We start from the raw sequence: 27,651 nt of genomic DNA on the forward strand, positions 1-27,651 counted from the left end.
CAGTGACCTCTGCTGACTCTTAGGGGAACTAAGCAACTTGAAGGTGGAAAGAGTGATCAAGAGGACAGGAACTGCAGGTTGTTTGAACCTTTGTAGGCACTCCTTCCACTACACTTGTGTCCCTAAGTCCTGATCGCACCCTGATCTCAATGCCGAGGACTGTGTAGGGGCCCTGCTGCTCACCATCCCTCTGATGCTCTACCTCTACACTGAGCTCATCACGTGGTTGAGAGTGGAAAAAGAGCCTGAGACAGTTGTAGTTGATGATCCAAGAGATGAAAATAAGATAAAGGAAGTCACGAGGTTAACAAGAAAGATGAATGAAATGAAATGGTAAAAAGCATTTCCTTATCCTTCCCCCCACCAAAGAAATACCCCCACTCAAAAACAACAGAGCACACAGAAAGGAAAGTATAATTTATATGTACAACCAATAAACCTGATACAGAAGAGGGGTTTGGGACAGACCAGGAGTGGGTGTGAAAGAGACTGGGAAAGGGGCAGCAAGAAAGTGAAGGGGCAGCCAAGAGGAAGTGGGGGAGGGTTCGCCATGCAAACTGCCACTCTCCCCGGCTCCTCCTGGGAAGGGGGATGTGCCCATGTCACCCCAGCCTGCCCTCCACTATTTTGCTCTGGTCCCAGAGGTGTGAGGAAGCAAGGCAGCCCCCTAACTAGGCCCCCTGCCTGGTCCACTCAGCTCTAGTCTGTGTCCAGGCCTTGAGGAGGGAGGCCCGTTGTGTTCTCTCCCACCCTTTCTAGGTTACCTGGGTCCCGAGAACAGTTTGGGGAGCTCCTCTTTGGCTTGAGGGAGTATCACCCAACCATTCCTCTTTTTGTAGGGGTGGTCCTTGGTCCCTAGGGAAGGGGGAAGATTCCCAACACAAGATGCCGGTACACAGGAGGTAACTGAGCCAGTGAACGGCGCCTTTATTCTGAGGCTGAACAGCAAATGACTCCCTCCCTTGAATCTGCTCCACCCTCAATTTGGGGAGAGGTGGGGAAAGTAACATGCAGCTGCCCTTCCTCTTCCCTTCCTCCCTCCCAGGGCTCACTTCCCATCCCTTTCTATAAGTCCCCCTCCTCTCTTCAAAGCTTTTTTCCCCACAAAAATTCCTAAAGGCCAGGCAAGATTAATCCCCCACCTCTGAAGGAGATGGAGCTTATATTGCAGGAAAAAAGATGGGAGAGGCTTCACCTCTTTCCTCCCCACAACCTTTTATTGGGAAGCTGTGTATGTTTAGAAGTGGGGGCTAAAAGTACTTGGAAGACCCTGCTAACCATCTCCCACCAACCCTCTTCTCACCAGCACAGTCTTCAAAGCTTGGTGGGAAAGGTGAATGGGAGGACCCTTCTTGAAGAAGAGAGGAGCAGTGGAGAGGGGCACAGAGCTCCTAGCCCAATGGGGGCCCGGCGGGTGGGGAAGGTGGAGGATTGGCAGCAGGTCCCAGAGCCTGAGCTGGGGGCCGGCCTCGGGAACGGGGCCTAGAGGAAGGACAGGCCTGGGATCCGGTCAGTCGTCTATACAGATCACCTCCCCGGCTCGGGGCTCCTTCCGATCCAGCCCGTCTGACACCACTGCCCCCACCATTTCCTTCTCCTTCTTCACCAGCACTGGAGGGCCGTTGGTGGCGGCTGTTTGGGAAGGCGGTAAGTAAGGGTCAGTCCCCACATCACTCCCAAATATCATTTCCTAACGACCCTCTATTTTCACTTCTAGATCACCTCATGCCACTTCCGATTTCCCAGGACAGGGGTGAGAAGACCAGGGCGAGCCTTCTCCCTGAGATTCCACCTTGAGTCACATGACTGAACACATGTTCCAACTATCCATACACCCTCTTCTGATTTCACAGTCTCTTCCCCTCTAAGTAACCCAGACGGAGGGGGTTCGGGTAGGGGATGCCAAGTCATAGAACTTCTGAACCCCTGGATGAAATTTTTGATGTTAGAGGTGCAAGAGGGGTTAAGAAAGGGACGGGAATAACAAAGCCCAGAATAGGTCTGTTCCACAGGTGGTTGAAATGGGCAAAAAAAAAAAGCAGACGAAACACTGGAGGCTTCCAAGGAAATGAGATGAGCTGGAGCAGCAAAAAAGGGCAGTTGAGCAAAGACAAAGCTTAGGGGGGAGGGGCAGGAGGGTGGGAAAAGCAGGGAGTGGGAAAATCCCCAGCTAACCTGTGATGAAGGACCCTGCAGGCATCTGGCTGTAATTGGCGCCTGCGGCGGCCAGGGCCCCTACGGGTGCGGCGCTGAAGGCCGCCCCGTACCCCGGAGGTGTAGCGTAGGGACCCGGGGGGAAGGCCTGGAAGAGAGAGAGAGAGCAGGCTGAGGTTAGAGGATCCATGGTCTTTGAGAGAAAAGACGTTCTAAGGAAAACATGGGCCGTACTCCAGAACTACTGAGGGGTACAACATCCAGGCAGGGAGACTCAGGCAAGGTGAAGAAAGAGTGTGTTTTAGCAAGTTGTTTTTCCGTATTGTATAGGATTCTGATGGAAGTGTATGTGTGCAGGAGGAGTACCAATGGGGAGAACTGGAGTTAGGGGGAAAGAGGGTTACCGGTGTGGGGTGAGGCTCCGTGCCCTTGCTGGCCAGCCGGCTGAGGATGCTGCGCTCGGACATCTGAAGGCGGGCTGCGATGGGGGGTATTCGGGACAGCGTGGCTGGCAGGCGGGTCACGTCCGCCTTCATGTCGCTCAGCAACTCCTCCAGCTGGTTCAGAACTGGGGCCCGGGCCACGGAGAAAGAAGAGCAAGAGAAGGACAGGGAAAGAGATAGATGGAGCCAGGAAAAGAGACAAGGATCAGATGGACAGACGTAGTCAGAAAAAGAGAGAAAAGGACACAGATAACAAAGAACCAGACCAAGAATGTGACAGAAGTAGAAAAAAAGAGCAACTCAGGGAAAAAGGAAAAGTGTCAGGTAAAGAGGCAGTGAGAGCAGATCACCGGAGAGGACAGATGGAAAGAAAGAAGAAAGAAGAGAATATGGAAAAAGGGAGGTAGGAGAGGGCATTGGAAGACATGGGGGCGGGGAGTTGTCAGAACATCCCATACTGGAAGAGGGAGGTTTGGGGTTGGGGAGGATGGGGAGGAAACAGTCAGGAGGCATGGGGGGTGGTAAGTAGTATCAGAGATTTGAGGAGTGAAGGTTGTAATATGTAAGAGGAGAGGGAATGTTAGAGGGTCAGCATTACAGGTCAAGGAATTAGAACAGGAATCAAAGGGCCAGGAGGCAGTCACTACGTAAAGTAGGATTAAGACCGTTAGAGGGCTTTGGAATTTCTAATATTAGGATGAAGGTCGAAGGGAAGGTTGGTGGGGGAGACTCAGATGGGTGGTAGTTTCTGCCTCATGCGTGAGTGGGATGTGAGGGAATGTGATTCGTTGCATCAGGGGTAAAGGTTTTTTTGGAGTATATGTAGGTCAAAGCCCTGGAGAGGGTGACGTGAGCAGTATGGCGGGTGGGCAGGTCACTGAAGAGGTTCCACTGTATGTAGGATGCATGGGTCGTGTCCCACCCTGTCTACAGGAGGGTCCCTCTAGTAGGCGCTGATGAGAATGCTCTTAGGCCTGCGTAAGGGCTGGCAGCCCAAATCCTAGAGGCTGAAAACCAAGGGGGTGGGGTGCCAGGTGGGGCAGGGGTGGGGTTAGAGGTCAGACGGGGGTGGTTCAGAGGGTAAAGGGGTCAGAGGGGTGGGAAGATTTTGAGGGGTGCGGGGTGAAGACTTACGCAGCGTTGTGGGCCCTCCCCCGCGCGGGGCCGCCGCGGCCCTTACCCTTGTGCAGGACAGCGTTGGCCGGCTTGTTCCCCGCCAGCGACTCCTTGGAGAGGTGCTGGTGGCTCTCAGCCAGGCACTCGGCCTCGGCAAAGCGGGCGTGGAGGGCCATGGCGGGGTGCGCCGGCTCCTGTGACAGGTTCAGGTAGGCCGCCCGCCGCAGCTGCTCCTCAATCACCAGCGCCTGCTCCAGGAGCTGAGGACATGGAGCGGGATGTGAATGCAGGGAACGGGGGTGGGGTGGGGTGGGCAGCGGGGAGTACAGGGGGGCACCAGACACACAACTGGAGACCTACCCTGCTCACTGCGGCCCAGAGCACCCCCAGCTCCATGCCACTACTGAATGCAACCCCAGCATCGGCCCTAATCTAGGCCTCGGTCCCCAACACAAAGTGACACACAAGTGTGGCTTCCACACTCAAGATGTTAACCTTCCCAAGGTTCCGACTAGTCTGGTCGCGGTTCTGACCCAAGCCCCTCTTCTACCCCGTTCCTTTCTTCCCTGATCCCTACCTTAAACCTCCGGGCCAGGAACTTATTTTTCATCTCCAGAAAGTTCCCCTTATTGGCTTCAGTTTTAAATGGCTCATTGATAATGGCAAACTGAGCGTCATTCTGAATGTCCTGCCATCGTGCATAGCCATGGCTGCCGGTGAGGAAAGGGGACCGTCAAGGAATTTAACAGAGAACAGCTTGGCTATGAAAACTTCCTCCTTTTGGCTGGACCTCCCCCAGGTGGGGTGTGGTGCCCCATTCCCTGGGTGTGAACGCGTCTTCTAGGTAGCTCCCCACTCTCCAGCCTGAGAGAGCCCTTTTTCTCTTGCATTTGTATCAAAGGATACAGGACAATCCCAGCCAGAAGCCAATAGTCATGTCTTCGGTGCCAAATCTCATTGAGTTTCCCCGAAGAAATAGCTGCTCGTTCCTCATTCTGCCACAGTGTGTGAAGCTCTGAAAAGAGGATGGCAGACAGAAGAGGCATCAGGAATTTGTGAATCACGTTCACCCAACAGAGAAACATAGAGGAGGAAACTGACTAATGGTAGAGGACAAAGGGTGCCTTAAAGAAAGGAGGTGAAGGGTTAGGACAAAATTAGTTACAAACAAGATCCATGTTAGGATTAAGCATAAAGGAGGGATTTGATGGCTTTCAAGTTGGAAAGGCACACTTAAGGAAGATTTAGGACAAGGATCAGAGTCAGCACGCACCATTTCACTGGAGGTTGTTTGGAATTAGAGGTGGCAGGAAGGGGCAGTATATGAGGCCTGCTAAACCTCAGGCAAAATGAGAAACCCCATGGGAGGAGCAAGTCCTAGTGAGGAGCAGGCAGCAGTGAGAACCTCCCACACCTGTGAAACCACCATCGGCGATATTGAACATGAACCGCGGCTTTTCCACCTTCTCCTCACGGCGCCCGTTGGACCGTGGCTCGTCTCGAGGCGGCCCTGGTCGAAGCTCCCGCTCCTCCTTCACATCTTCTGCTGGGGCAGACAGGGCAAGTCTCACCCCTGCGGACAGTCTCCTCAGGTGCCAAGGCTACTACCTGTACTGTGTGGGCCCTCTGAACAGCTGCCCCCCCAGGACCCAGGAACTCAGTCCCCCAGACTCCACCCAATTCCCTCGGGGACCCAGCTGTCAGGTCCTTCCACTCATTACCTCTCTTGCCCAAATCCCCTGTTTCCCCCTCCGGCCTCTCCCTGTGTTCCTGTCCATCCAACGGCTTTTCCTCCCCCCTCTCTCCTGGCGTCGACTCTGTGGCTGTGGGAGGGGGCAGGGGATAGGAAGGGAGGATGTCACCCTCATCCCCTGACCCCAGAAGAGGGAACCCCCAAGTTCTAATCATGTCCTACTACCCCTAAGGCCGTGCACCCACCTGACTTCTCTCTGTCCCCCCGGTACCCAGATTCAGTCTCCATCTCTCCAGGTACTCCTGGCACCTCATCCTCTAGAGGTAGCTTCCTTGGCTCCAGCCGATCCCCAAGTGAAGGGGCTGGGCTGGGAGCATCAGCCTGGAAGAGGATAAGGAGTCGGGATGACCCCAAGGGCTCCCAGGCCGCCAAAACCCCTAAATACTCTCCCCTCATGGGGAGCCAGGGATCTGCACACCTCTGTCTCCATCTTCTCCCCTATTTTGCTATCCTTTTCAGGCTTCTCTTCCTGGTTTTCAGCTTCATCCTTTTCAAGAGGTGTCCTTATTCCATCTCCTTTCTCACTGGGAGCTGGAGTAGCTGCAGAGAGAAGGAAAGGGAGAGTGAGAAAGGCAGGGAGACTCAGCACCCCAACTCCAATCCCTCTGGTCTGACTGATGCTAAGACTCTCCTCTCTCTAGTCATTCCCTGACTCCAGATTACCAGGTTTGGAGGTGCAGGGACTATTTGCAGCAGAAGCCTCAGGAGTGGTGGGCGACGTTTTGGTAGGAGAAGAGGCTCTGGATGAGCGCTTAGAGTCAGCACTGGGATCAGGCATCAGCTCAGGCATGGACCAGCGCCCATTGATGTGCTCAAACTCCTGTACCTGAGAAGGAAGGGTTGTAGGGGCAAGTCAGCTCCAGGTACTGGACACATGGGAAACTCCCCCCACCCAAGTCTCGCACCACTATGAGTCCAAGACTCAGGGATGGAAGGCAGAGGAAGGGCAGGGCCTACGCAGCCAGCTTGACTCTCAGGGATGAAGGGAAGACTGATACCTTCTTCTTGACCAAAGACATGACTCCAATGCGGGTCAACACTTGCTGGCGACTCAGTCCCTCCCGAGGAACTCCATCAGCAAAGGTTTCAGAGCCATCTGCCCCAGGTTCGCAGAGATGGCGCATGAACAAAGATACATAGGCCCTAAGGAGCATGGGGTCGGGGGAGGGTTAGGGGCACCTCAGGAGGGCAGGGGCCACTGAGGGAGGCCCAAGGATGGCTGAACCTCTGAGCCGCAAACTCCCCAGGTATCCTCCCTTGGGCCTCCTAGCCTCACCATTTCAAGCCCAAATCCTAACTCTCCCTCGGCCCCGCGCCCTGTTTCACAGTCACCTAGCACATGGTACTTTGTTCCTAGGCCCCATCAGTTCAGCTCTTCATCCTTTGCACCAGCTCCCCTCCCAGGCCATGGCAGCCAGGGGCTTGTGAGGCCAGGCAGCCCAGGCAAGGCTCCTTTCGCAAATGCCTCTCCTATGGGGAAGGAGGTCCAGCCTCTCTACTCTAGGCTCCTCTGAGGGGAGGTGGAGTAGGCTGCGTCCACCTCCCAGGAAACTGAGCCAGGAATCGTGATGTGGCAGGGAGGGTGATGATCAGGTGAGTAAGGTCACATCATATGGTGGCCAGGAGGAAGAAAGTAACTTCCCAACACCAAAGCTCTTACCCTTCACCCCACTCAGCCCAGTTATTGCCACACTCACTTAAACTCCTTTTCAGTCTTGCCCCGAAGGTCCCGCACCAGCCATTGAGTGGTGAAGGCATCCTGAGGCGGCATCCCCCAGCGCATCACAGCATTGAGGAATGCCTTCCGCTGCCGGGTGTTGAATCCCAGCACCTGAGGACGGCATGGAGGGAGTCGGGGATGAATGTCCAGGTGTCTCATTTCTTGGTTCCTTCTATCCTCAGTGACCCAGGCCTCAATTCCCACCATTCCCGGGCCTCATTCCCTCCACAGAGAATCTGCAGGTACCTGGGCCTAGCTCTCACCTCAATGTTGCCCCCAACTCGAGCCAGTAGGGGAGGCAGTGGTTTATCCTTTTCGTTCCGGAGCTGCCTCTTAGACTGACGACGTCCTGGGGGTGGGGAGGCAGAAGACAGGTGGGGGACACCTCGTTAGCAGGTCCCCTGCCTCTCCCCCTCAGTCCTTCTCAGGACCCCCTTTCCACAAATACAGAGCACAGGAAAGACCCGTGTTCTGCCTGAGGCACTGCTAATGCTCTTCCAAGCACTTTCAGAACTGCTAACAATGATTCTGAAAGAATCAAGTCAGATTTAAAAATTAGGAGCAAATACTGGATACAGGGAAGCTTCCTTTTTTGTTTTAAGAAGATACTGGGGAAAACCCAGGACCTCATACATGGGAAGCAGATGCTCAACCACTGAGCTACATCTGCTCCCCAATGAGTTAGTTTTTTCATTTGTTTGGTTTTGTTTTTTATGAGGTCCTGGGGATTGAACCCAGGACCTCGTACGTGGGAAGTAGGAGCTTAACCACTTAAGCTACATCTGCTCCCATGGGCAAGCTTCTTGATGAGAATGTATAACTTTGCTCAGTCTTTCATCTAGTCATCTAAGCCTATGAAGTCATACACTCAAAATCTCAATGGTGTTTAGTTATATAGTTATCTCTGGGAAGAGAGATTGTGGATACCTTTTTTTTCTTGGTTTATCTGCAGAGTTTAATTTAAAAACAAGAAATCTTGGGAAACGGATGTGGCTCAACCAACTGGGCTCCTGTCTATCATACAGGAGGTCCAGGGTTCGATGCCTAGGGCCTCCTGATGAGGCCAAGCTGGCCTACTCAGTGAGCTGGCTCATGCGGAGTGCCAGCCCATGTGGGATTGCAGCCCCATGGACAGCCACCTTGTGTGGGAATGCTGCTTTGCGTGAGAAAGCTGCCCTGCACAGGAGTGCAAGCTGACGTGGAGCAATGACACAGTAAGATGACGCAACAAGAGATACAGAGGAGAGAAAATAAGATGTAGCAGAATAGGGGAGCTGAGGTGGTGCAAAAGAGTAATCGCCTCTACTCTGGAAGATCCCAGGATCAGTTCCCACAACCGCCTAATGAGAATACAGGCAGACACAGAAGAAAACACAGCGAATGGACATAGAAAGCAGAGTATGGGGGGAATGGGGGAGGGGAGGGAATAAATAAAACAAATCTCTTTAAAAAAAAAGGAAATCTTATTTTATTCATACAGAACAGTGGACTTAGAGGAAATTGGAAAGTAGAAGAACTCAGGTAAAAAGTCAGGAAAACTGATCCCACCTTCAGGACGTTCATCAAAGTCTTCATCTTCTTCCTCTGATCCTACCGAGTATTCCGACTGGTTATCTGCAAGGTTTCAGAACAGAAGTCAGTAGCTGGTGAGAAGCCCCTGAACCAGCCTGTGCCAGGGCCCTTTTCACCTGGACTCCTTCCCTTTGACACTTTTGTCCCTGCCCCTGCACCCTCACTCTGGCCCTCCTGGGGTTGCTAGCTCACCACCCTTGGTCTGACTTGGGAGACACATATCCTGATCTGTCTCTACTCACTACACACCTTCCGTTTCTACACAGTGACCCTGACCCCTCTGGTACCACTGGACAGTTTAAATCGCTTACAAACCCACCTGGCCTCCAGGTAGCTTGCACTGACCCCTCCTGATCTCCTTCCCCTTTAGCAGACCCTGGCCTCTAGGCCTCTAGACCTGTCTCCCTCCAAGTACCCTAGCCTCCCAGGCCCTCCTCAAGGCACGCTCCCGTCTCGTTTCCTGCAGCTGGGGCAGTGATTACCCTGGTCCTCCTGTGCGGCATCATTGTAGTTGACTTGCTTGCGAACCCGCTTGCCCTTGCCTAGGTTCCGGGCCAGGTCCTCCTGCTGCTGCTCGTAGTGATGCCTCAGCAGCTTCTCCCAGTAGTCGGGGTCCACGTTCTCCTCCTGCTTTATGATCTCTCGCTCTATTTCCTCAATCTGAAGGGTGGCAGAGTGAAAGTTGGCAGCCTCCCTCTTTCACCTAGTTCTTCCATGGCAACAAACTCCCTACTCTCCTGCCTTGGCCAAATCCAGTTTCCCTGTTCCAAGCTCTCCTCAATGCTGAATATACTTCTGGACACTGCACACTTTCCAGGTCTCTGACCTAAAATGTGCTTCTCCTTTTCTTTCCCTCTTTTCTAAACCTCTCCTCTAACCCCTCCACATTCTCCTGCACCAGCTCAGAAGGTACCCTCTGTGTTTCTCCTCCTTTCTGTGCCTAAGTCTCTCTCCAAAGTCCTGTCTCACCCAAGAGACCAGGAAGTTGTTTGTTGGGTGCTGTTGCTCTTTGCTGGGTACTAGGGTAAGAGCTCAAATAAAAACCAAGGGCATCTTCCTAGTTCATGGTCCAGTAAAGGATACTGCCCCTCCGAAACAGACTCAGCTAGTTCTGTGACACTCCAAGGCCTCCCTCTCACCTTGTCTTCTTCCCGCACAACATACTGTGCCACCTTGAAGGAGCTGAGGTATTCATTCATGTTCTGCACATCAGTGTCCTCTGTTGCATCCTGGTTCCGGTCCAAGAGTCGAGCGATGGCCTCATTGTCATAATGAATCACACTACTGTCCTCCTCCTTGTTCTCCCCTGGTGGAGACGGGGAAGAAAAGGAAACTTTGGGTTCCAACCAGAACCTTGGGCAGAACTGGAGAAAGGTCAGAGGAAAACCTTCTACTCTGGTTTCTCACAGGAGCTCTGGAGGAGAAAGGCTCTTTCCCTAAGAGTTTTTTGTTTTGTTTTTGTTTTTTACCCTTCAGGCAGGGAAAGAGGCCAAACCTCTTCCACGGACTGAAAAGAAGGCTCTTCTTCCTTCAAAGGCTGCAGAGAAGCAATTTTCTTCAGGGGGTTTTGGAAGAAAAGTGCTTATGAGAGAGCCCTGGTCTGCTCTAAGGGAGCAGCAGAGAGGTTCTCACCCTCATTCTCATCCTTAAACAGTTCCTCAGTGCCGAACTTAAGGATGTCGTCGAGCTCTTGCTTAGACATGGAGCCGGCCTTGGAGCCAAGCCCTGGTCGCACCACCAGGTGTGTCAGCATCATCTTCCTCTTGGCCACTTGTGTGATCCGCTCTTCCACTGACGCTCGTGTGACAAACCGGTAAATCATCACCTTGTTGGCCTGGCCAATCCGATGAGCCCGGCTGAAGGCCTGTGGGGCAGGAGGAGGGGATGGGCTGGGGCAGTGGTGGGGGAGATGCTGCCTACATGTGAGGGACAGGGGCTGGTCAGGAAGGTCTTCTCCCCTGAAGACATCTACTCCCAACCCCCCAACAAGCACCTTCCTCCAGGATCCCATGTCTCCTCGCTAATGGCACAGGGACCCCATGATGCAAGCTCCCACCTGAATGTCATTATGGGGGTTCCAGTCAGAATCAAAGATGATGACTGTGTCAGCAGTGGCCAGATTGATGCCCAGGCCCCCAGCTCGGGTAGACAGGAGGAAGCAAAATTGTTGGGCCCCAGGAGCTAGGAGACAAAAGTTGGGAAATCAGGGTCTTCTTCCACCCAGAAGTTCTATTCACCTACTGCCAAGTATTCTCCAACTATAAGCAGCCATGCCCCCAACTCAAAAGCCTAGGTACCTAATATGCCCCATGCCAATGCCCTGTCCTGTCCAAATCCCAGAGACTGAGGCAGCCATTTCTTGGACTTCTCATGGCCCTTAGGGATGAAGGCATCTTCCCCTCACCATTGAACCGGTCGATAGCCTCCTGCCTCAGAGCACCAGTGATGCCCCCGTCGATGCGCTCATACTTGTAGCCTTCGTAGTCTAAGAAGTCCTCTAGCAAGTCTAACATTTTGGTCATCTAGAGCAGGAGAAAAGGAAGAAGTCTAGAATAACAAAGCAACGATGAGCCCTTTCTGTCCTAATTGTCCCTTTAACTCTAACTCCACCCCTGTCCTCTCTTAGGCAACCTGGGCCACCCTCCCCCTCCCCCACCTCCTCATTATTCCATACTCTTGTCCTACTCTCTTGGCTAAAGATGATTTCTCCTAAGGCAGAGGTTCTCTCTGATACCTGTGAAAAGGTTTCTGGGGAATCTATGAACCCCCTGAAAATCTGTACAAAATCATATGTGCATTTTTCTGGAGAGTAAACCCATAGTTTTCATCAGATTTCCAAAGGGTATGTACCCTCCCACCCCTACCCCACATATACACAATGAGGTTAAGAAACAGTATCAGTATAAACCAAACCAAAATAAAAAAAAAGAAACAGTATCAGTCTCAGAGACCCCCTTGAGGAGGTGGCTCCCATTCAGCTCAAAAGAAGCTGGACTACAACTCCCCACAGCCTTAAGATCAGAGTTCAGAGACCAAGAATGAAATCGCTACAGCAGAAACTCTGAAGGATGTAAGCCCAGGAATTAAAAGTCTGGATGGTGGGAAACGGACTTTGGCCCAGTGGTTAGGGCGTCCGTCTACCATATGGGAGGTCCGCGGTTCAAACCCCGGGCCTCCTTGACCCGTGTGGAGCTGGCCATGCGCAGTGCTGATGCGCGCAAGGAGTGCCGTGCCACGCAAGGGTGTCCCCCGCGTGGGGGAGCCCCACGCGCAAGGAGTGCGCCCGTGAGGAAAGCCGCCCAGCGTGAAAAGAAAGAGCAGCCTGCCCAGGAATGGCGCTGCCCACACTTCCCGTGCCGCTGACGACAACAGAAGCGGACAAAGAAACAAGACAACAAGACGCAGCAAACAGACACCAAGAACAGACAACCAGGGGAGGGGGGGAATTAAATAAATAAAAAATAAATCTTAAAAAAAAAAAAAAAAAGTCTGGATGGTGAGGTAAGGGAACAGCGAGCTAAAGGGTAGGTCACCTGTGAGAAGATAAGCACTCTGTGGCCTTGCTCCTTCAGCTTCCGCAACATCTTCTGCAGTAGCATAAGCTTCCCAGATGCCTTAATAAGTGCCCCACCTTCATAAGCCCCACTGGGGAGTTTTGGGGACTCCTGTAAAGAAGGGAGGAGACAGGAGGAGAGGGTCACGAGATTACACCCCTTTTTCTTGTGCCTAGAAAGCTAGAACTCCAAATCAACCCAGCTTCCACACCTCTTGCATTCCTACCCCTTTCAGGGGTAGTGACTGGCTCCACCTCTGGGCTCAGCTCCACCCCTGGGCTCAACAACCTATTTTCAGAGACCCAGGCTTTTAATCAGTCCCCAGCAATGTGTATCTACCATAGCAGCCACAGGAAAGAGGTATGGATGGTTGCAGCACTTCTTAAGATCCATCATGATGTTAAGTAGCGACACTTGGTTCCCGCCACCTCGTGAATTCAAGGCCTCAAAATTCCGAGTCAAGATGTACTTGTAGTATTTCCTAAAGGCCAGGATAAGGGCAAAGAAGAGACCCAATAAAGGAAGCAATCGTGATGATGCACGTGGTCACCAACTCGTGGAACACTGCCACCACACTCCCACCCTCCCCCTAATCCCACGGCCCGCCTTGTGTCTCACTTCTGCATAGGGCTCAACTCCACTCGAACAATGAGCTCTGTCTTGGCTGGCATGTTCTTAAAGACATCAGCCTTGAGCCTCCGAAGCATATGTGGCCCCAGCAAATCATGCAGTTTCTTAATCTGGTCCTCTTTGGATATGTCAGCAAATTCCTCCAGGAAACCCTCCAGGTTGCTAGCAGCCAGAAGAGGAGAAAATGAACAGGCCATCAGGTTCTTTGTCCTTGGTCTCTGGCTCTCTTCTTCACCCCAGATTAATCCTCCACCAGCTCGTCTTCTAGGCCCCTCAACCTCTCACCTCTCCAGAATCCCTTCTTCATGAGCCACTTACTTAAACCTCTCTGGAGTGAGGAAATTCAGCAGATGGAAGAGCTCCTCCAGATTATTCTGCAATGGGGTCCCTGTCAGCAGCAACTTATGATCTATCTTGTAGCCATTGAGGACCCTGAAAAACTAAAAGATGGGGCAAGGAAAGGCAAGAGAAAGGGCCTATCAGTGGCAAGACCTTTGCCTGCATCCAGCTCCTATTTTCCTCAGGATCAGAGGCTCTGGATCCCCAGTTCCTCTCCCAATATTTCTCCCTAGAAGGTCCCAGGCATCCTGCCTCTGACTCCAGAAAGCTTCCAGAATTTTTTTTAGGACCAGGGCAAGTGATTCTAATTTCTGAGGTCACCTTGGATTTAATTTCGCTCACCTTGGATTGGTTGTTCTTGAGCCGATGGGCCTCATCCACCACGAGGCAGGCCCAGCGGATGGAGCCAAGTGCTGCCTGATCGATGGTGATCAGCTCATATGATGTCAGGAGAACATGGAACTTCACCTGGGCTTCCCTCTGCCAACATGACCATTGCCCATCGGCTGCCACCCTATACCCATGCACCCAGATTTCCAGCCCCCATTCTTTCCCCAGACACCTTGTCCTGACCCAAAAGGAACCAGTTATTCTGTGCTTAAACTTTCTGAGACCATGCGGGGATTAGTGAACATGGCCCCTAAACTTCCACTCCTATGTTCGGTCCTGACCCAGATTAAGACATGCACAGATCCATGTATGACTCTGGGAACGCATGAGGATAGGTGGAGAAAAGGAGGGAGAAAGCTGAGTGGGGGATAAAGGAACTGAAATCCTGGATGGAGCAAAGAAATGACAGGTCTGAGGGTCTTAGAGGATCTGAGGTAGAGGGGCTTACCTTCATCTTAAAAGCCTTCTTGCCACCTTTGATGGCGTTGTCCTCAAAGGAAAACTCATTCTCACGAATGATGGCCCGGCTGTCCTTGTCACCCGTGTATGTCACCACATAGAACTTGGGTGCCCACATCTGGAACTCCCGCTCCCAGTTAATGATGGTAGAGAGTGGGGCACTCACTAGGAAGGGACCTTTCGTGTGACCCTGGGAGTAGGGTGGGGGAGTAGGGGGAAGGGATGGGGATGGGACACCATTAGTCTAGGCTTGCAGCTTTATACCCCAGTCCTCTGCCTGCCATACCCTTCCCCCATCCTCACCCTCACCCTCTACCCCTTCCCCAGGCTAGGCCTCAGCCTGAATGTCCCCTTAGGGGTCCTAGAATCCAGCACCTCCTTATAAAGTGAGTAGAGGAAGACGATGGTTTGTATGGTCTTGCCCAGCCCCATCTCATCAGCCAGAATCGTGTCAGTGCCCTGGGCCCACGAGAAACGCAGCCAGTTCAGCCCTTCCAGCTGATACATGTGCAGTGTGCCGCCAGTGGCCGTGATAAACCGTGGCTGAGTCTCATATTTCACTGTAGGCTGTAGAGTCAAAGGTCAGAAAGTTCAAGGAAATAGCCATTTGGTCCTCTGGTTGCCTCCCCCCCTCCCTGGCACTCTTACCAAGTTGACTTAGAATTCCCTCTCCTAACACTGAGCTTACACACAAGTTCTAGCTTTCAGTCCCTCCCCCTCGCTCCTAAAAACAATACCCAGCAGCACCATGGAGAAGGGCTAGCTGGTGGAAGAGCCCCACAAGTCTGCTGCTTCACTGGCTCTCTTACCCTTATGCCAAAATTCCTAGCCACTCTTGGGGCAAGGCTGCATATTGAAGGAAGAGGTACTGCTCCAAGAGGTTGCTGAAACTCTGGGAAATTCTGTCAAAAGCCCCAGGGGATTCTTCAATCACCATGGCTCTAGTATTGGGAGAAGGGCCAAGTGAGAGGACTTACATCGTTAGTAGGAGAACTGGGAGGCCCATCACCCTGTAGCTCCTTCTTCTTCTTCTTATACTTGCGGGGCTGGGCGGGGTCCTCCCCCATAATTAGTTCTCTGGGAGAAGAGTGGCCTGAGTGAGGCCTGGTCCTTGGGAACCCCCTCTCCTCTGGGAACCCATTCCAGACCTGCCTTCCACTTTCCATTACCTAGGTTTCTCCCATTTCCTTTCTCCCAGGCGCTTGTAACCTCAGCCCCTGGATTTCACCTCCAGTGTCAACCCTCCCCCTTCCCAAATAGCCCCATCTCCATCACTCAGGCCAGATCCTAGTTCTGTTCCTTACACTGCCTCTGGACCAATCCCACCCCAAAAACCCAGCACAGCATCCCATTACTCTAGACTGGATCTGTCCCTCTGCACCCTCTTTTATGCTGGAGGTTTTGCTTTCATGCCCCCATCCCCAGGCTCCCTCTAGCCCACAGTCATCCCCCTCACCGGTGTCTCCAGTAGCTTTGCTTATGGTCCTCATATTCAGGGATGCTCATTTCATCTTCCTCCCATGTGGACTGGTCATATGGCAAGTCCCTCCACTTCACTAAATAGTGGTAATTCCCCTTTTTATCCATGCTGTGGGGCAGAGGACCAAGAAAAGAAGGAAGAGAGAAAAACAGTATAGATTATAAATAGGAAAGCGTAATATCTAACACAATTATCAACAAACACGCAAAATCTTGTCACTTAGTCCTCAATGGTGGGGTACTGGAAGGGAGCTGAGAACAGCTGAAGTGCTATCCTAACCTTTTTAGGACGAAATCCTAAAAACCAGCTAATACAAAACATCCCTTGGCTTCAGGGGCATCCGTCTGTCAGTCAGTCTTCACTAAGCACCTACAATGCGCCAGGCACTGTTCCAGGCACTGGTGATTTGGCAGGGAACAAAACAGACAAATGGCCCTATTCTCATGGAGCTCACGTGGGCAGCAAGGAAATAAGAAATAAATATATGGCATAATGTTAGGCAATAATAAGTACTCTGAAGAAAGCAATGCTAGAAGTTTTGGTCTGGATGCATTATGTTTCTTGTGGTTTACTTCCATGCCCCCATCCCCAGATTCAAGTGCCATTTCTTATACTACTGGATATTAAAGGAAGAAACGATAAAGGAAGATGAGCTGGATGGGGCTTTCCTCCCCATTTTGCTCAATCTCCTGGAGAAGGCAAGGCCCTCAGAAGGCTGGATCTTCAGGAGCTATCCAAGTTAGACCAATTATTTGGTTAATCAACAGATAGTAATGTGGGGCCATACTGGAGCAAGGGCAGTGTCCTATCACAGGTAGGCCTTCCCACAGCCAAGAATTTACCTGTGGTTGATGATACGGTGGACAGTCATCCACTCTGGCTTGATGCCAAAACGATAGTACTTCTCCTCCATCTCAGCATAGTGTGGGTCTTTCACCTTGCGCTTGTCACTCTTCCCATCATCCTCACCGGAGCCATAGTCCAGGGGTGGAGGCTCATCCATGTCATTCTTCCGTTGGTAGTTTCGATACATTACCAAGTGGAAGATTTCCAGCTGATGGGGTGCACAGGAAGTGGGGAGAGATATTCCAAACATCCAGAGGACAAAAGGGCATAGGGAAGAGGTCAGCAGTGGGGAAAGGATAGGGAAAGAGAGGTATTAGGGAGGTTGGATGAGAGAGCCAAAGCAAGAGAACTGCCAGGAGACAGCATCCGGTTGGGGGTATAATAAACAAAAGGAGGCAGGGAATAGGGGTACCAAGACTGGGGGTATTTATAAGAAATGGAAAAAGAGAAGAACATGATGGAGTTAAGTAAGGCTTAGATCTCAGGGAAAAAAGCCAGAAATGAGACAAGAGGACTGGAGACCAAGAGAATCCCATATGGGAACTAAAGATGTATATAGAGTATGAGGGTCAGAGGCCTGAAATGGGAGAAAGCAAAGGGTATGGAAGAACAAAGAATTGAGGAAGAAGACAGAGTGGGGAAAGCAAGAATGGCATAAGGGAGCAAGAGAGAGGAGAGGCCTTGGTACCTGAAGCTCCTTGGCCCAGGAGCAGTGCCAGTAGGACAGGCCTACCCACTTGACAAAAAACTCTCGCTCTGATCTGCCTTGAAGAGGACGGGGGGCTGGGGCATCTGGATTTCCATCTGTCTGTTGGGGGGCTGGCACTGCCACAGGTGGTTCCCCCCACCGCCAGTGCAGAATCTTCTGCACTCGGCCCTTCAGCACGGGGCACTTCAGTATGGACATACACAAGAAGAAGGAAAGAAAGAGGCAGAAAGAGCATCGTTAGGTAGGAGATCAGGGTCCCACAAGAGAACCAAAGGTTAAGTGGCGGAGGGGAGGGATGAGGGAAGAGTAGACAAAGACAGAGTCAGATATTTGGGCCCCAGAGGTGGGGAAGGAACCAGGACCTAAGAGTAAACACTGCAAGGAGACGGTCATACTCACCGTGCATCGGGGACACAGCCATTCGCCGTTGGGGATGTCAGGCAGGGGTGGGTTGAGACAATGTATGTGGTAGGAGGAGATGCAAGCGTCACAGCACAGGAGCTCCCCACCATCCTTGCACACACGACAGTACTCCATGTGATCATCTTCTTCCTCCTTCTCCCCCTCTTCTTCTCCTTCTTCTTCATATTCCTCTTCCTCCTCCTTGGCCTCCCACTGCACCCCCTCCTTCTCCTGGGGAGCCAAGGACAGACAGAGAGATAGAGAGAAGGAAAGAGATAAGGAGTGAGATCAGAAGATAGAAACAAGGCAGGACATGGAAATTCTAGAAGTGCAGAGGTGGGTGTGACAGGACAGGATACCTCGGTTTCCAAAAATGTTGATTCTGGTGGCCTTAAAGGGATGAGGGAAAGGAGCAACTAGGATCCTGGACACTTAGACATCTGAGACTGAGAAGTTCAGGCATGTGGGGGTGGGAAGTGGCCAACTGAGACCAAGGAAGAGAGATGGGTGGGCCCCTGAGGGCTGTAAGATGCAGGGCACCAGGTACTCACACAGTGGGGGCAACTCCACTTGCCCTCAGGAGCCCGGTCAAGCTCAGGATCAAGGCAGACGAGGTGGTAGGCACGAGGGCAGGTGTCGCACAGAATAATCTCCCCACCCTGCTGGCACACCTCACAGTAATCCTGGTGATCCGTCTCGTAGCCATCAACCTCCTCCTCCCCGGCCACTGCAGGACAGCCCAGGACTGTCACATGCCCCAGTGGAGGCAAAGGGAACAGAGAGAGAGAGAGAGAGAGAGAAAGAGGGATGAGGGTCAGGATGGGGAGAGAGGGGGAAGGGGAGGGGGAGGGGGAGAGAGAGAGAGAGAGAGAAAATGTTTGAATAGAGAAATCAAAACTGAAGATAAGAAAGACAATGAAGGAATGAGGAAGGCAGACTGGCAGGATCCCACATAGCTGACACCCCTTACCCTTCTTCTTCTTCCTTCCTGGACGCCCTCTCTTTAGTTTCTTGGTACGGACAGGGCCATCAGGTCGCCCTGAGGCACTGTGGACACTGCCACTGTCCAGGTCTGACTCTTCGGCCTCTGGTTCAGGGCCCTCATCGCTCTGAAAAACATACTGCCCATAGAGCCGTGGCTGTCAGAGAGGCAGAATGCACCCCCTTCCCCTCCCCAGGCATGTGGCTCCCTGCTCTAGCTTCCCTCATGGACCCCAGCCCTTAGCCCAGGTGTTTAGGGATAGGGAGGGGCCACTCACCGAGCCTCCCTTCTTCCTTTTGCCACCAAGCAGCCCTAGTTTGATTTTGAGTGGTGCCATCTTCTTTCCCCGAAGTTTCTTACGTCCGTCAGGCACTCGGGGACTCTTACTCCGCCTCTTATGGCCTGGACCTGAAAGAGGAAAGGGCATGAAGAGAGAAATAGCAGAGGTCATGACACATCCTGGGATAACTTAGGTCACAGGGGCCTCTGGACTCCTCTCTATGGGCTGTGGTTTTACTAAGACTCCTTCTTGGAAAGCACTTCTCCAGCAACCAGGGCTGGGAAGACAAAAGAGTTCTAGGCTATAACTGGAAAGCAGGCAGTTTGGAGGAGGGGGATGACAGTGCTCAGAAGAGGAGGGTTCCTTACCTTTACCCTCTTTGGTTTTGGCTCTTCGGATGGGTGGGGGCTGGATATCAGCAGCAGGGGGTGGTGGAAGGGCTGGGGGTCCGGAAGGTATTATGGGGGTGGCCGATGAGACAGCAGCTGACACCTGCTCAGCTACAGCTGCTGCTGCTGCGGCCGCCGCCGCCGCCACAGCAGCTGCTGACCCCTTGAAGGGGTTGTTTGCGCTGAACTCTCTCCATTTGGCCCCAAGGATGGTCATCATCTTAGACATTGGGATCTTAGGATTCTTCTTAGCAATTAGGGGCCTGAGAAGATAGACGTAGAAGACTCAGATCCTTCACAGATGGCCTGGGAATACTGCCATCTCCCCTCATCAATTAGTCTATGTTCGAGCTAGGATTCCTGGGTGGTGAAAATACGCCCTATTAAGCATAACATCAATTTAAAAAAATAAAACTAGTTTATAAAAGGAGAAAAGAATATGTTAACAAAAAATGGATGGTGGCAATGGAGCACAATGTTGGGAATATAATTAATACCACTGGATTTTATACTTGAAAGTGGCTAAAATGGGAAATGGGATGCTGTACATATGTAAACACAATAAAAATTTAGGGGGAAAAAAATAGGAAAAAGTACAGAAAAGAAAATACCAAAAGAAATATCTAAAAAAATAAAATTTAAAAACAAAATAAAACATCAGTAAAAATACTTTACTTTTGTATGCTGCTTTATAGTTTATAAAAATCCTTGCACATACAAGTAGCTTATTTCATCCTTATGACAATACTACAAACTACTCTGATTCTCTGCCTTTTGCTCATAAATCCCACGGGGTCTGAAGAAGGGTCCCACTAGTTGGAATCTGAAAGTGGCAGGCCATGCTGATTCTGCGCCAGATAGGGGGTGTTAAGTTCTTGTGAGTTCACGGGTACTCCGTGGCTCACTCACACTTCTGAAGCTGAGCTGACAGAAGCTCTATCTTTGGCAGTGAGGTAGGTGAGGCAGCAGTTAGTAGTGACAGTTATAAGTGGCCCAGGTACCATCTGTGCTAAGCTTTCCATTCATTGTCCCATCAGATCTGCACAAGATTCCTATGAGGCATGTGCTATTATTGTTCCCATTTTACAGATGAGAAAACTCAGGATCAAGACATTAAGTAATTCACTGAAGATGACCCAACAACTAAGTGGTAGTGCCAGGACCTAAACCTTCAGCTGGCTGCCTCCAGAGCCTTGAACTGCTAGGTCCAAGTGTCTGCAATCCAAAGGCACCTCTGCTTTCCCTAATCTACTTTGAGAGCCAGCAGTGCAGCCTCCATCATTACTGGGACCCAAGGAAGGGGAGAGGGCTTGACAAGTAACTGAGCAAAGAGAGTTCAGGATCACTGGTGGGATCACTCAGTTCTAATCTAGAGAGGTCCTTTAGGGGGAAAATGGAACCATCAGAGCAGGGAAGTGCTGTTAGTCCTGACTATATTCTCTTGCTAGAGTTTCCCAACCCTAGCACTGGGTTCTTAACTGGCATCCTTGGATCCTTAGGAGTCCAGGAACCCTTTGAATTTACATGTGGCATTTTGTGCTGTGAATTTCTCTAGAGACCAGTTTTGGGTCCAAGGCCTCCCCCAAGTTCAGAGTTTCTGCTGAGAGTATTCCCCAGTCCTGCCCCACCTCATGAACTGGCTGAAGGCTTTGTAATTGGTGAGTGTGTGATAATCCTCCTCTGAGAACACATGTTCCACGTCCTCCAGGCCCCAGGTCAGAAGCAGAGTGGCTGACGACTTCTGTTCTACCTGCTGGGAGACACCATGTCCGCAGTGATGTGGCTGTTCCGTGGACTTTATCCTGGGGCCCTTGCAAAGCCTCTCTACTTACCCTCCCAGCTTCCCTGGGCTTTCTTGCTCCCTGCTCCATTCTCCAGTTCAATCCCCTCTTTACTAAGTTCTACCCCCTTGGAGCTTTCCCTCCTTCCTCATACTGACCACCCACTCCCCAATTCTGCTCACCTTTTGTCCCCCATCTCCCTCCCCTTTTTTCCTCCGCTTTGTCTTCTTCTCCTTTTTTTCTCGGTGCTTCCGTCTCCGTTTCCTACCAGGTCCGGTTCCATATTCACTGCCCCCACTCTCTGACTTTTCCCGGTACTCATCTCGCTCAGAGCCAAATTCCTCCTCACTGTCCTGAGGGAGAGAAATAAAAAGTGACGTTCATTCAGCACTTCCTATGGGCCAGAAACTGTTCTTAGCATATGATATACCTCCTTTAATATTCAAAACAAACCTAGAAGATAGTTTTCTAATTTGCACAGATGAAGAGACGGAGACACAGAGAGCTAAATAAATTACCCACAAAAACAGAATACTGCCAGTTTTTGAATTCATGCAGTCTACCTCCAGAGCCCATGACTGCAACCACTTTTTTCCTAAGGCAAGTCATGTCTGACGCCTGGGCTCTTCCCTAGGTTGTACTGAGGGAAGGGAAGGTCCCAGATCCATGAGATACAGGCCAGCAAGGGGGCAGGGGCGCAAACATCCCTGAATTCAGCCCCCCTCCCCCCAATAATCAGGATCTCGGAAAATGTAGGTCTCTGGGCCATGACTTAGGGGACCCACGGAGCACCCTTAGGGGTCCAGATAGCGAGCTGGGTAAAAACAGGGAATGGGTCTCCTGAATCTTCTTATAGACACAGGAGTCCTTGGTACTTACAAGCTTTTTGCGTTTTCGGGGTTTTCCTGGCTTGTTCTCCTTCTGCTTCTTGGGTCCTCGTTTTCTCTTTTTCACACCCAATGCCGAAGGCAGCAGCCGAATGTCATCCTTATCTTTGGAGCAGAGAGCACCAGAAAACCTAAGCCTCCAGGTTCTCAGTTCTGTGGGCTCTGGACCTCATCTTTTTCCTCACCACTCAGTTCCCACTCTCTAGGAACTCAGGCATTAACTCCTCCAAATCCTACCTCCCCTCACTGGATGCAAACAGAGAGTGTTTCGAGTATTCTGTGATGCTCGGGTTCTGAATGGGAGGTCAGAGGCCAGAAGGGAGAGCAGCCAAACCACTCCCTTCTCTCCCCTCCTACTAACAAGGGACCGGCTCTAGGCCACAGGCTCTGACTGTGGCAGGTCCTTTCAGTCCCCGCCAGGGCTCCTCCTGCTTTCCCCCTCACTTCGCCAGCTGGCATCCTGCCCAGGAACCGGGAAAGCCATGCCCAGCTGCTGGCCTGGCTTGACCCCAGAACTTGGAGTGGGGAGACACAAACTGGCAGCTCCCTAAGCCAGATGCTGAGACGGGAGAGCCAAAGGCTGGACACCTGGGTTCTCACACTAACACCCTGGGGCCTTGACGTCCGTTTTAGGAAGAGGGGGGCCTCTACTTATACTTTTGATAATCATGAAGCCTCCTGTCACCCCATCACAGTCCTGAGGGAAACAAAACCCTCAGCTAGTCATTTCTACTTCTTGCCCACAGGATCATAACATCTGGCTCCTTCCCCATACCCGAACATGAACACAGCAGGAGGAAGACTCCACAATTACCTAACATTCCTCTTACTACCAAGTATCTTATAATTTGCCTTCAAATCTATCCCCATACTTTGCTGTCTCTGAGAACTCAGTGGCCCTACTCTTTTGCCCCTGGTCTCACCTTTCATTTCCACATTTAGTCCCAGACATCCTGACCCACTCATATAGATGCAGTTAGGAAACCCAAACAAAGATAAAGGTACAGATAGACACACCGAGCATATACATTCTCAAATACATGCACATACACATGTACTCATGAACATAAAAATACAGAGGACCGCCTATACCTGCTTTCAGCAGGCCTAGGTCCCTGGCTTTCTTCACAGATGTCTCTGTCCGAGGGCTCGGGTCTGCCTCTTTCCTGAAGTCCCCCCCACCTCATTCTCCATGACCCCTGCCAGTCTGCGGAAGCTTGGGGCCAGAGAGTTACCCTACAAGGAAGACACTGATGCCACTTAGATGTAGTGCCCTGGCTCACCTCCCTCCCCCACCAAGCACTAGACTAACCAGCTAGACCTGTCTTGTTCCGGAGAGGCAGCTGCTGCGGCAGGGGAAAGCCTTGGCTTGGCCCAGCCTCTCGCTCTAGGACACACAATCCTTCCTCCACCGCCAGCGGAAAATGAGCCACAATTAACACCAGAGGCCTCAGTTTCCATTGCCTCAGAATCCAGGCACTGCCTTCCTTTGATGCTTCGTCTCCTCATCATTCCAGCATCCTGTCCCCTTGAGCAGAGAGATAATCTAGGCTTGTAGGTGTGGACTTGTGGGCAGAAGGTCCGGGTTGCACCGTGGGGACTGTAAAAGGCAGTCAGTACCACAGTGCCCCAGGGGCTTCTCCCTAACCCCAGGGGCTTGGGTTAAAATGAAGATGGAAGCAGAGCCTGCTGGGGCAGTGGCGCGGGCAGGCCAACTGGCTAAGGACCAGGGACAAGGCCTGGGTCACCACCAGCTGGGGGTGAGGTACAAGCCCTGGAGACTTCACAGCCTGTTAACTGCTCTCCCCTGCTCACTCCACCAGGCGGTTCCCCAACCTGGGAAAACGCCGGCGGTCGGAAGAACCAAAAGTACAGGGGTAAGGGAAGGAAAAGGGTGGAAATAAAGCAAATCTAAGTCCCAACCTCTGTCTCACCAGCTACTCAATGCTGGCCTGGAGCCCAGACGCTCCCACACCCCGGCTCAGATCTCAGGAAAACTGGGAGGGAGGGCGAAGAGTGGAAGGCGGAGACTGGCAAGCAGAGCAAGGAGGAGGAGTCTGCGAGCAAGCCTCGCCTCCCGCCCGCCCCTCTCTTCTTCTAATCTCACCATCAATCTCTCACACATATATTTATTTTTTCTCAAATTCTCCTCCCTCCCCCACAACGAACCACCATAATAGGTTTGTTGCACATGCGTGTTGCACGCAGGGGGTGGGTTTGTATTTTCAGACCTTTTGCAAAGAAACTACCAGAATTTTCCGCACCACCCACAATCATTCCCCACCCCCACCCCCAAGGAATCACATCTATATATTATGTTATATTATTTCTCTAGACTTGCCAGAAGGGGGAGGGAGAAGAAATGAGTTTTTGGCTTCCTGCTCCCTTCCCCCATCCACACGAGTGCTATTATTTTAAACGTTTAACAATGTAAGGAGACTGGAGAGAGGGGGAAGGGATAAAATTGGTCTTGGGTAAGAATGTAAAACAAAATGGTGAGAAAGCGCTCAGAATGAAAAACAATGGAAACCTCTAACGTGTACAAATTCATATTCTAGAAAAGGGTGAAGGAGGGCAACCCGAACAAATTTCCTTAGCGGGTTATTTCCCCCACACTTAAGACAAAAATAATGAGCAGACTAAAAATATTTTCCCAAAGTTTTACTCAGAAAGTCATCTGAGGGGGTGTATCTGGGTCACTCGTTTGACTTGGAGGGCAGAAAGAGAAAAAAACTGCCCTGGGAGGGAGGGGAGGCAGGCTTTCATTACAAATATAAAATTTTAAAAGCAGTTGGTGTTTCTTTTCATCTATTCAGAAAGCAAAGAGGAAAAAAGGGAGGGAGAATTGACACAAAGACCATCTCAACCTTAGATTCTTTCAGGCTCCTCTCTCCCACATACCCAAATCTGGGTTCAAAAAAGCGCCAACTACCACTTTCCAAGTTCAGAATCCAAGTGGGTAAGAGATACCAATATCAGTGCCCTAACCAAATATGTCACCCCCTCCCCCCCCCCCCCCCCCCCGCCTCAACCCCCCAACTCTATTCCTTTACCCTCATGCAAAATCAGTAAACTGGATGGGATAAGTTTGTAAAAACTTTTCCCTTTTTCACACAAGCCTGGGCAAAAAAAAAAAAAAAAAGACTTTATCCTGTTTTCCTGAGACACAGCGTCGTCCCCCCTCCCCATAAGAAAGTTCCTCACACTCCTTCAAAGGTAGTCTCAACTAGGCAGGAACATTTGCCGCATAAGTCACACAGATCAATATGACAGTTTTTACAAAGAGAATGTTAGACATTTTGAAGTTTTGTCAATTTGTGCTGCATGGCACCTAGCGGTGTGGCTGTCCCCCTTTCGTTCCCCAAGCACGGGGTGTGAAACACCGTGATGCTCACTTATCCTAGAGGATACTAGAAACAGCCCCGTGAGGAGGTGGTCTGAAAGGGCCACCTCTGGACACCTGATGAGAGGCACCCGAGGCAGCCATCTGTCCCCTCCACCAGCGGTAGAGTTGCCCAGAGGGTGCTGGGTGACTTGTCGCCCCAGGGGAAGGGTGCCGAGTGGTGTGCTCAAGCTGCCGGACAGCTGGGTGGGCAGTTCACGCTCCCAACTGGTCAAAGAGTGGGTGGTTTCAGCGGGAGAGTGACAGGGGACGGCAGCCACGTGAGAGTCACAGCTGGACAGCTCGGCCACCCCAGACTGACAGGGTCATGGGGGGGGGGGCGCACTTGACACAAAGAGCCTAGAGCAGAGGAGAGATGAAGGGGTGGAGTTGGGGGCTTTTGGTTCCCCCAGGCACTCTCTTCTGGCTCCCCAATCTTAAGTGACTGCTCTTCCAAGTTGAGGCGGGGTGGGGGTAATGATCGAGTCCTATTCCAGGAAGTGGTCGGCATGGAGTGTGGCCACCACCCACCTCTAGTCATCAGCCGCCCACAAAACATCCACACGACCCCTCCCCCACGTGCCACCGCACGCCCCTGAGTTGGCGGGCACCAAAGTCCCCGCAGGTGGGGGGGTCCGAAGGACACCGTTCCCCCTCTGCCTTCCCAACTCCTGACGGGAGGGGGTTGAGGGCCACGGTCTGCTCCACCCGCGCAAACCCCATTTTCCCTCGGTCCAACCCCACCGAGGCCGAAGCCCCAGGGGCGCTCGCGCGGCCGCCCCTCCCCCACGCGCCCCTCCCCCACGCCGCCGTCCGGCCGCCAGGGTCTCCGCGGTCCCTCGCTCGGCCAAGGAGGGGGCCCTGGTTTCGCCTCGGCCGTTTCCTGCCTACCCCCCTCCCCGCCGAGGGTAAAAAAAAAAAAAAAATCTCCTCCTCCTCCTCCCCCGAAACGCGACCGAGTGGCCCGGTCCGCGCGCGCAGCTCGCGCCCAGCGCTCTCCAGCCGGGGCGGCGGCGGCGGCGGCGGCGGCGGCGGCGGCGGCGGGGGAGGGGTGCGGGGGGAGGGGAGGAGGCCTGGCCCCGCGGCCGCCGCCGCCGCCCGCCCGCCCGGACCGCCCGGACTGCCGAGGGCGACCGGCCCGCGACGGCGCCCAGCCCGCGGATTCGCTTCGGCTCGGCCGCGCGGTGGGTGTCTCGCCCCCGGCCGGCTTGGCGCGGCCGCCCGCGGCGCCCAGTCGGGGCTGGGGGTTCGCGGCGGCCGCTTACCTGGCGGCGGGGGCGGCGGCGGCGGCGGCGGCGGCGGGGGCAGCGGGGGCAGCGGCGGCGGCGGCGGGAAGAGGTGGCAGCCGGGGGGGCTGTGGCGGTCGCGGCCCCGGTAGTGGCCCGGCCCGCGGCCGAGCACTCCCTCGTCGTCCTCCTCCTCATCGTCCTCGTCGGCCGCCTCCACCTCCTCCTCCTCCTCGTCGCCCTCTTCTTCCTCCTCTTCTTCCTCCTCCGACACCACCATCTCCTCCTCCTCCTCCTCCTCGTCCCTCAGAGGGGAAGCCATCCTGTGGCTCTGGCCCCCCCACCACCCCCCCACCCACCGCCCGCCCGCCTCCCCCACCGCTACCACCACCACCACCACCACCTCCTCCTCCTCCTCCTCCTCCTCCTCCTCCTCCTCCTCCTCCTCCTCCTCCTCGGCGGCGGCGTCCTCCTCCTCCTCCTCACCGCCTCCCCCAGCCCCCAAAACCCCCGGGCCACCCCCCTCCGAAACCCCCACCCTCGGGGCCGCCGTCTGAGGAGGGGGGTCAAACCACCCCAAAAATTTTCTTGGAAAAAATTAAGGAGAGACTTTTCCCCCCTTTATCTTTCCTCCCAAGAGACCAAGAAAGGGGGATTAAAAATACATATATATATATGTATATATAAAAGTTTTCGACTTCTCTCTACCCCCCTCTCCGTTGCTTTAAATATATTTAAATTCTGAGGGGGGCGCTCAGAAATATTTCTCAGAGCTGAGGCACTAAGATGGCCGCCTTGAAATTATTTTTAAAACAACCCCCCCCCTTTCCAGGACGGCCACCCCCTCCATGAAGAAAGGGAGAGGGGGGAAAAAATCCCCTATTAAAACAAAATGGCTGGCTTAATATTTCATTTTTCACCCCCCCATTCTCCTCCCTGTTACACCCCCATCTCCAAGCCTCTACCCAGAAACCCACAAATTTCTCCCTTTTTTCATAACTGATTAGTGCACAGATTAATAGGGAGATTTTCCTTGTGTACTGAAGTGTGTGTGTGTTGGGGGGGGCGTGAAGGATTTCTGCATAAAACAAAAATGGCTGCTGTGACTAACTCCCCCCTTATAAAAATATTTGAGGGGGGGCATTAATCAGTACTCA

General features: G+C 52.6%; 1 protein-coding gene, 1 long non-coding RNA gene and 1 other non-coding gene across 42 annotated transcripts in view; 1 reads left to right on the top strand and 2 right to left on the bottom strand.

Annotated features, from left to right (window-relative positions):
- Positions 1-402: 402 nt before the first annotated feature.
- CHD3 (chromodomain helicase DNA binding protein 3) lies at positions 403-26,898 on the bottom strand. 39 transcript variants are annotated; one of them, XM_058283548.1, is made up of 40 exons: positions 26,534-26,898; positions 21,879-21,991; positions 21,182-21,352; positions 20,847-20,971; positions 19,198-19,481; positions 18,827-18,957; positions 18,538-18,676; positions 18,119-18,312; positions 17,565-17,798; positions 17,145-17,348; positions 16,453-16,664; positions 15,587-15,718; positions 15,108-15,207; positions 14,506-14,697; positions 14,120-14,320; positions 13,624-13,761; positions 13,261-13,382; positions 12,931-13,104; positions 12,652-12,793; positions 12,292-12,423; positions 11,163-11,280; positions 10,815-10,939; positions 10,391-10,622; positions 9,898-10,064; positions 9,241-9,418; positions 8,735-8,800; positions 7,450-7,535; positions 7,164-7,297; positions 6,465-6,609; positions 6,130-6,292; positions 5,885-6,006; positions 5,652-5,787; positions 5,435-5,536; positions 5,128-5,256; positions 4,620-4,728; positions 4,291-4,423; positions 3,778-3,973; positions 2,559-2,722; positions 2,176-2,302; positions 403-1,632 (listed from the first exon to the last, which is right to left on the bottom strand). In XM_058283548.1, the coding sequence occupies exons 1-40, from the start codon at positions 26,814-26,816 to the stop codon at positions 1,511-1,513; spliced, it is 6,177 nt and encodes a 2,058-aa protein (XP_058139531.1). In that variant the 5' UTR covers positions 26,817-26,898; the 3' UTR covers positions 403-1,510. The 39 variants fall into 39 exon arrangements, 38 of the variants coding, with proteins under 38 accessions (XP_058139531.1, XP_058139532.1, XP_058139547.1 ...); XM_058283549.1 differs by having other exon boundaries at positions 20,847-20,968; positions 26,534-26,849; XM_058283564.1 differs by having other exon boundaries at positions 5,128-5,259; positions 18,119-18,294; positions 18,538-18,688; positions 20,847-20,968; positions 26,534-26,849.
- Positions 6,887-7,025, bottom strand: LOC111764059 (small Cajal body-specific RNA 21). Its single transcript, XR_002796765.1, has one exon. It is a non-coding gene; the product is annotated as a small Cajal body-specific RNA 21 (non-coding RNA).
- The window catches only part of LOC105746086 (uncharacterized), a 33,204-nt gene continuing 31,882 nt past the window's right edge, over positions 26,330-27,651 (top strand). For both annotated transcript variants that reach the window (XR_011646793.1, XR_011646792.1), the window contains exon 1: positions 26,330-26,452. This is a non-coding gene — a long non-coding RNA (uncharacterized lncRNA). The remainder of the gene's footprint in view (positions 26,453-27,651) is intronic.

This window comes from Dasypus novemcinctus, chromosome 21, assembly GCF_030445035.2.
Source record: "Dasypus novemcinctus isolate mDasNov1 chromosome 21, mDasNov1.1.hap2, whole genome shotgun sequence".
NCBI classification, from domain to species: Eukaryota; Metazoa; Chordata; class Mammalia; order Cingulata; family Dasypodidae; genus Dasypus; species Dasypus novemcinctus.

Bases quoted from the DNA above. Each gene is read 5' to 3' on its own strand.
- CHD3 (XM_058283528.1), bottom strand. From the start codon at position 26,816: ATGGCTTCCCCTCTGAGGGACGAGGAGGAGGAGGAGGAGGAGATGGTG. The intron at 12,424-12,651 runs GTAGATACACAT...CCTTCTTTACAG, and splicing joins TCTTTCCTGTGGCTGCTATG to GAGTCCCCAAAACTCCCCAG. The intron at 7,298-7,449 runs GTGAGAGCTAGG...TGCCGTCCTCAG, and splicing joins GAGTTGGGGGCAACATTGAG to GTGCTGGGATTCAACACCCG.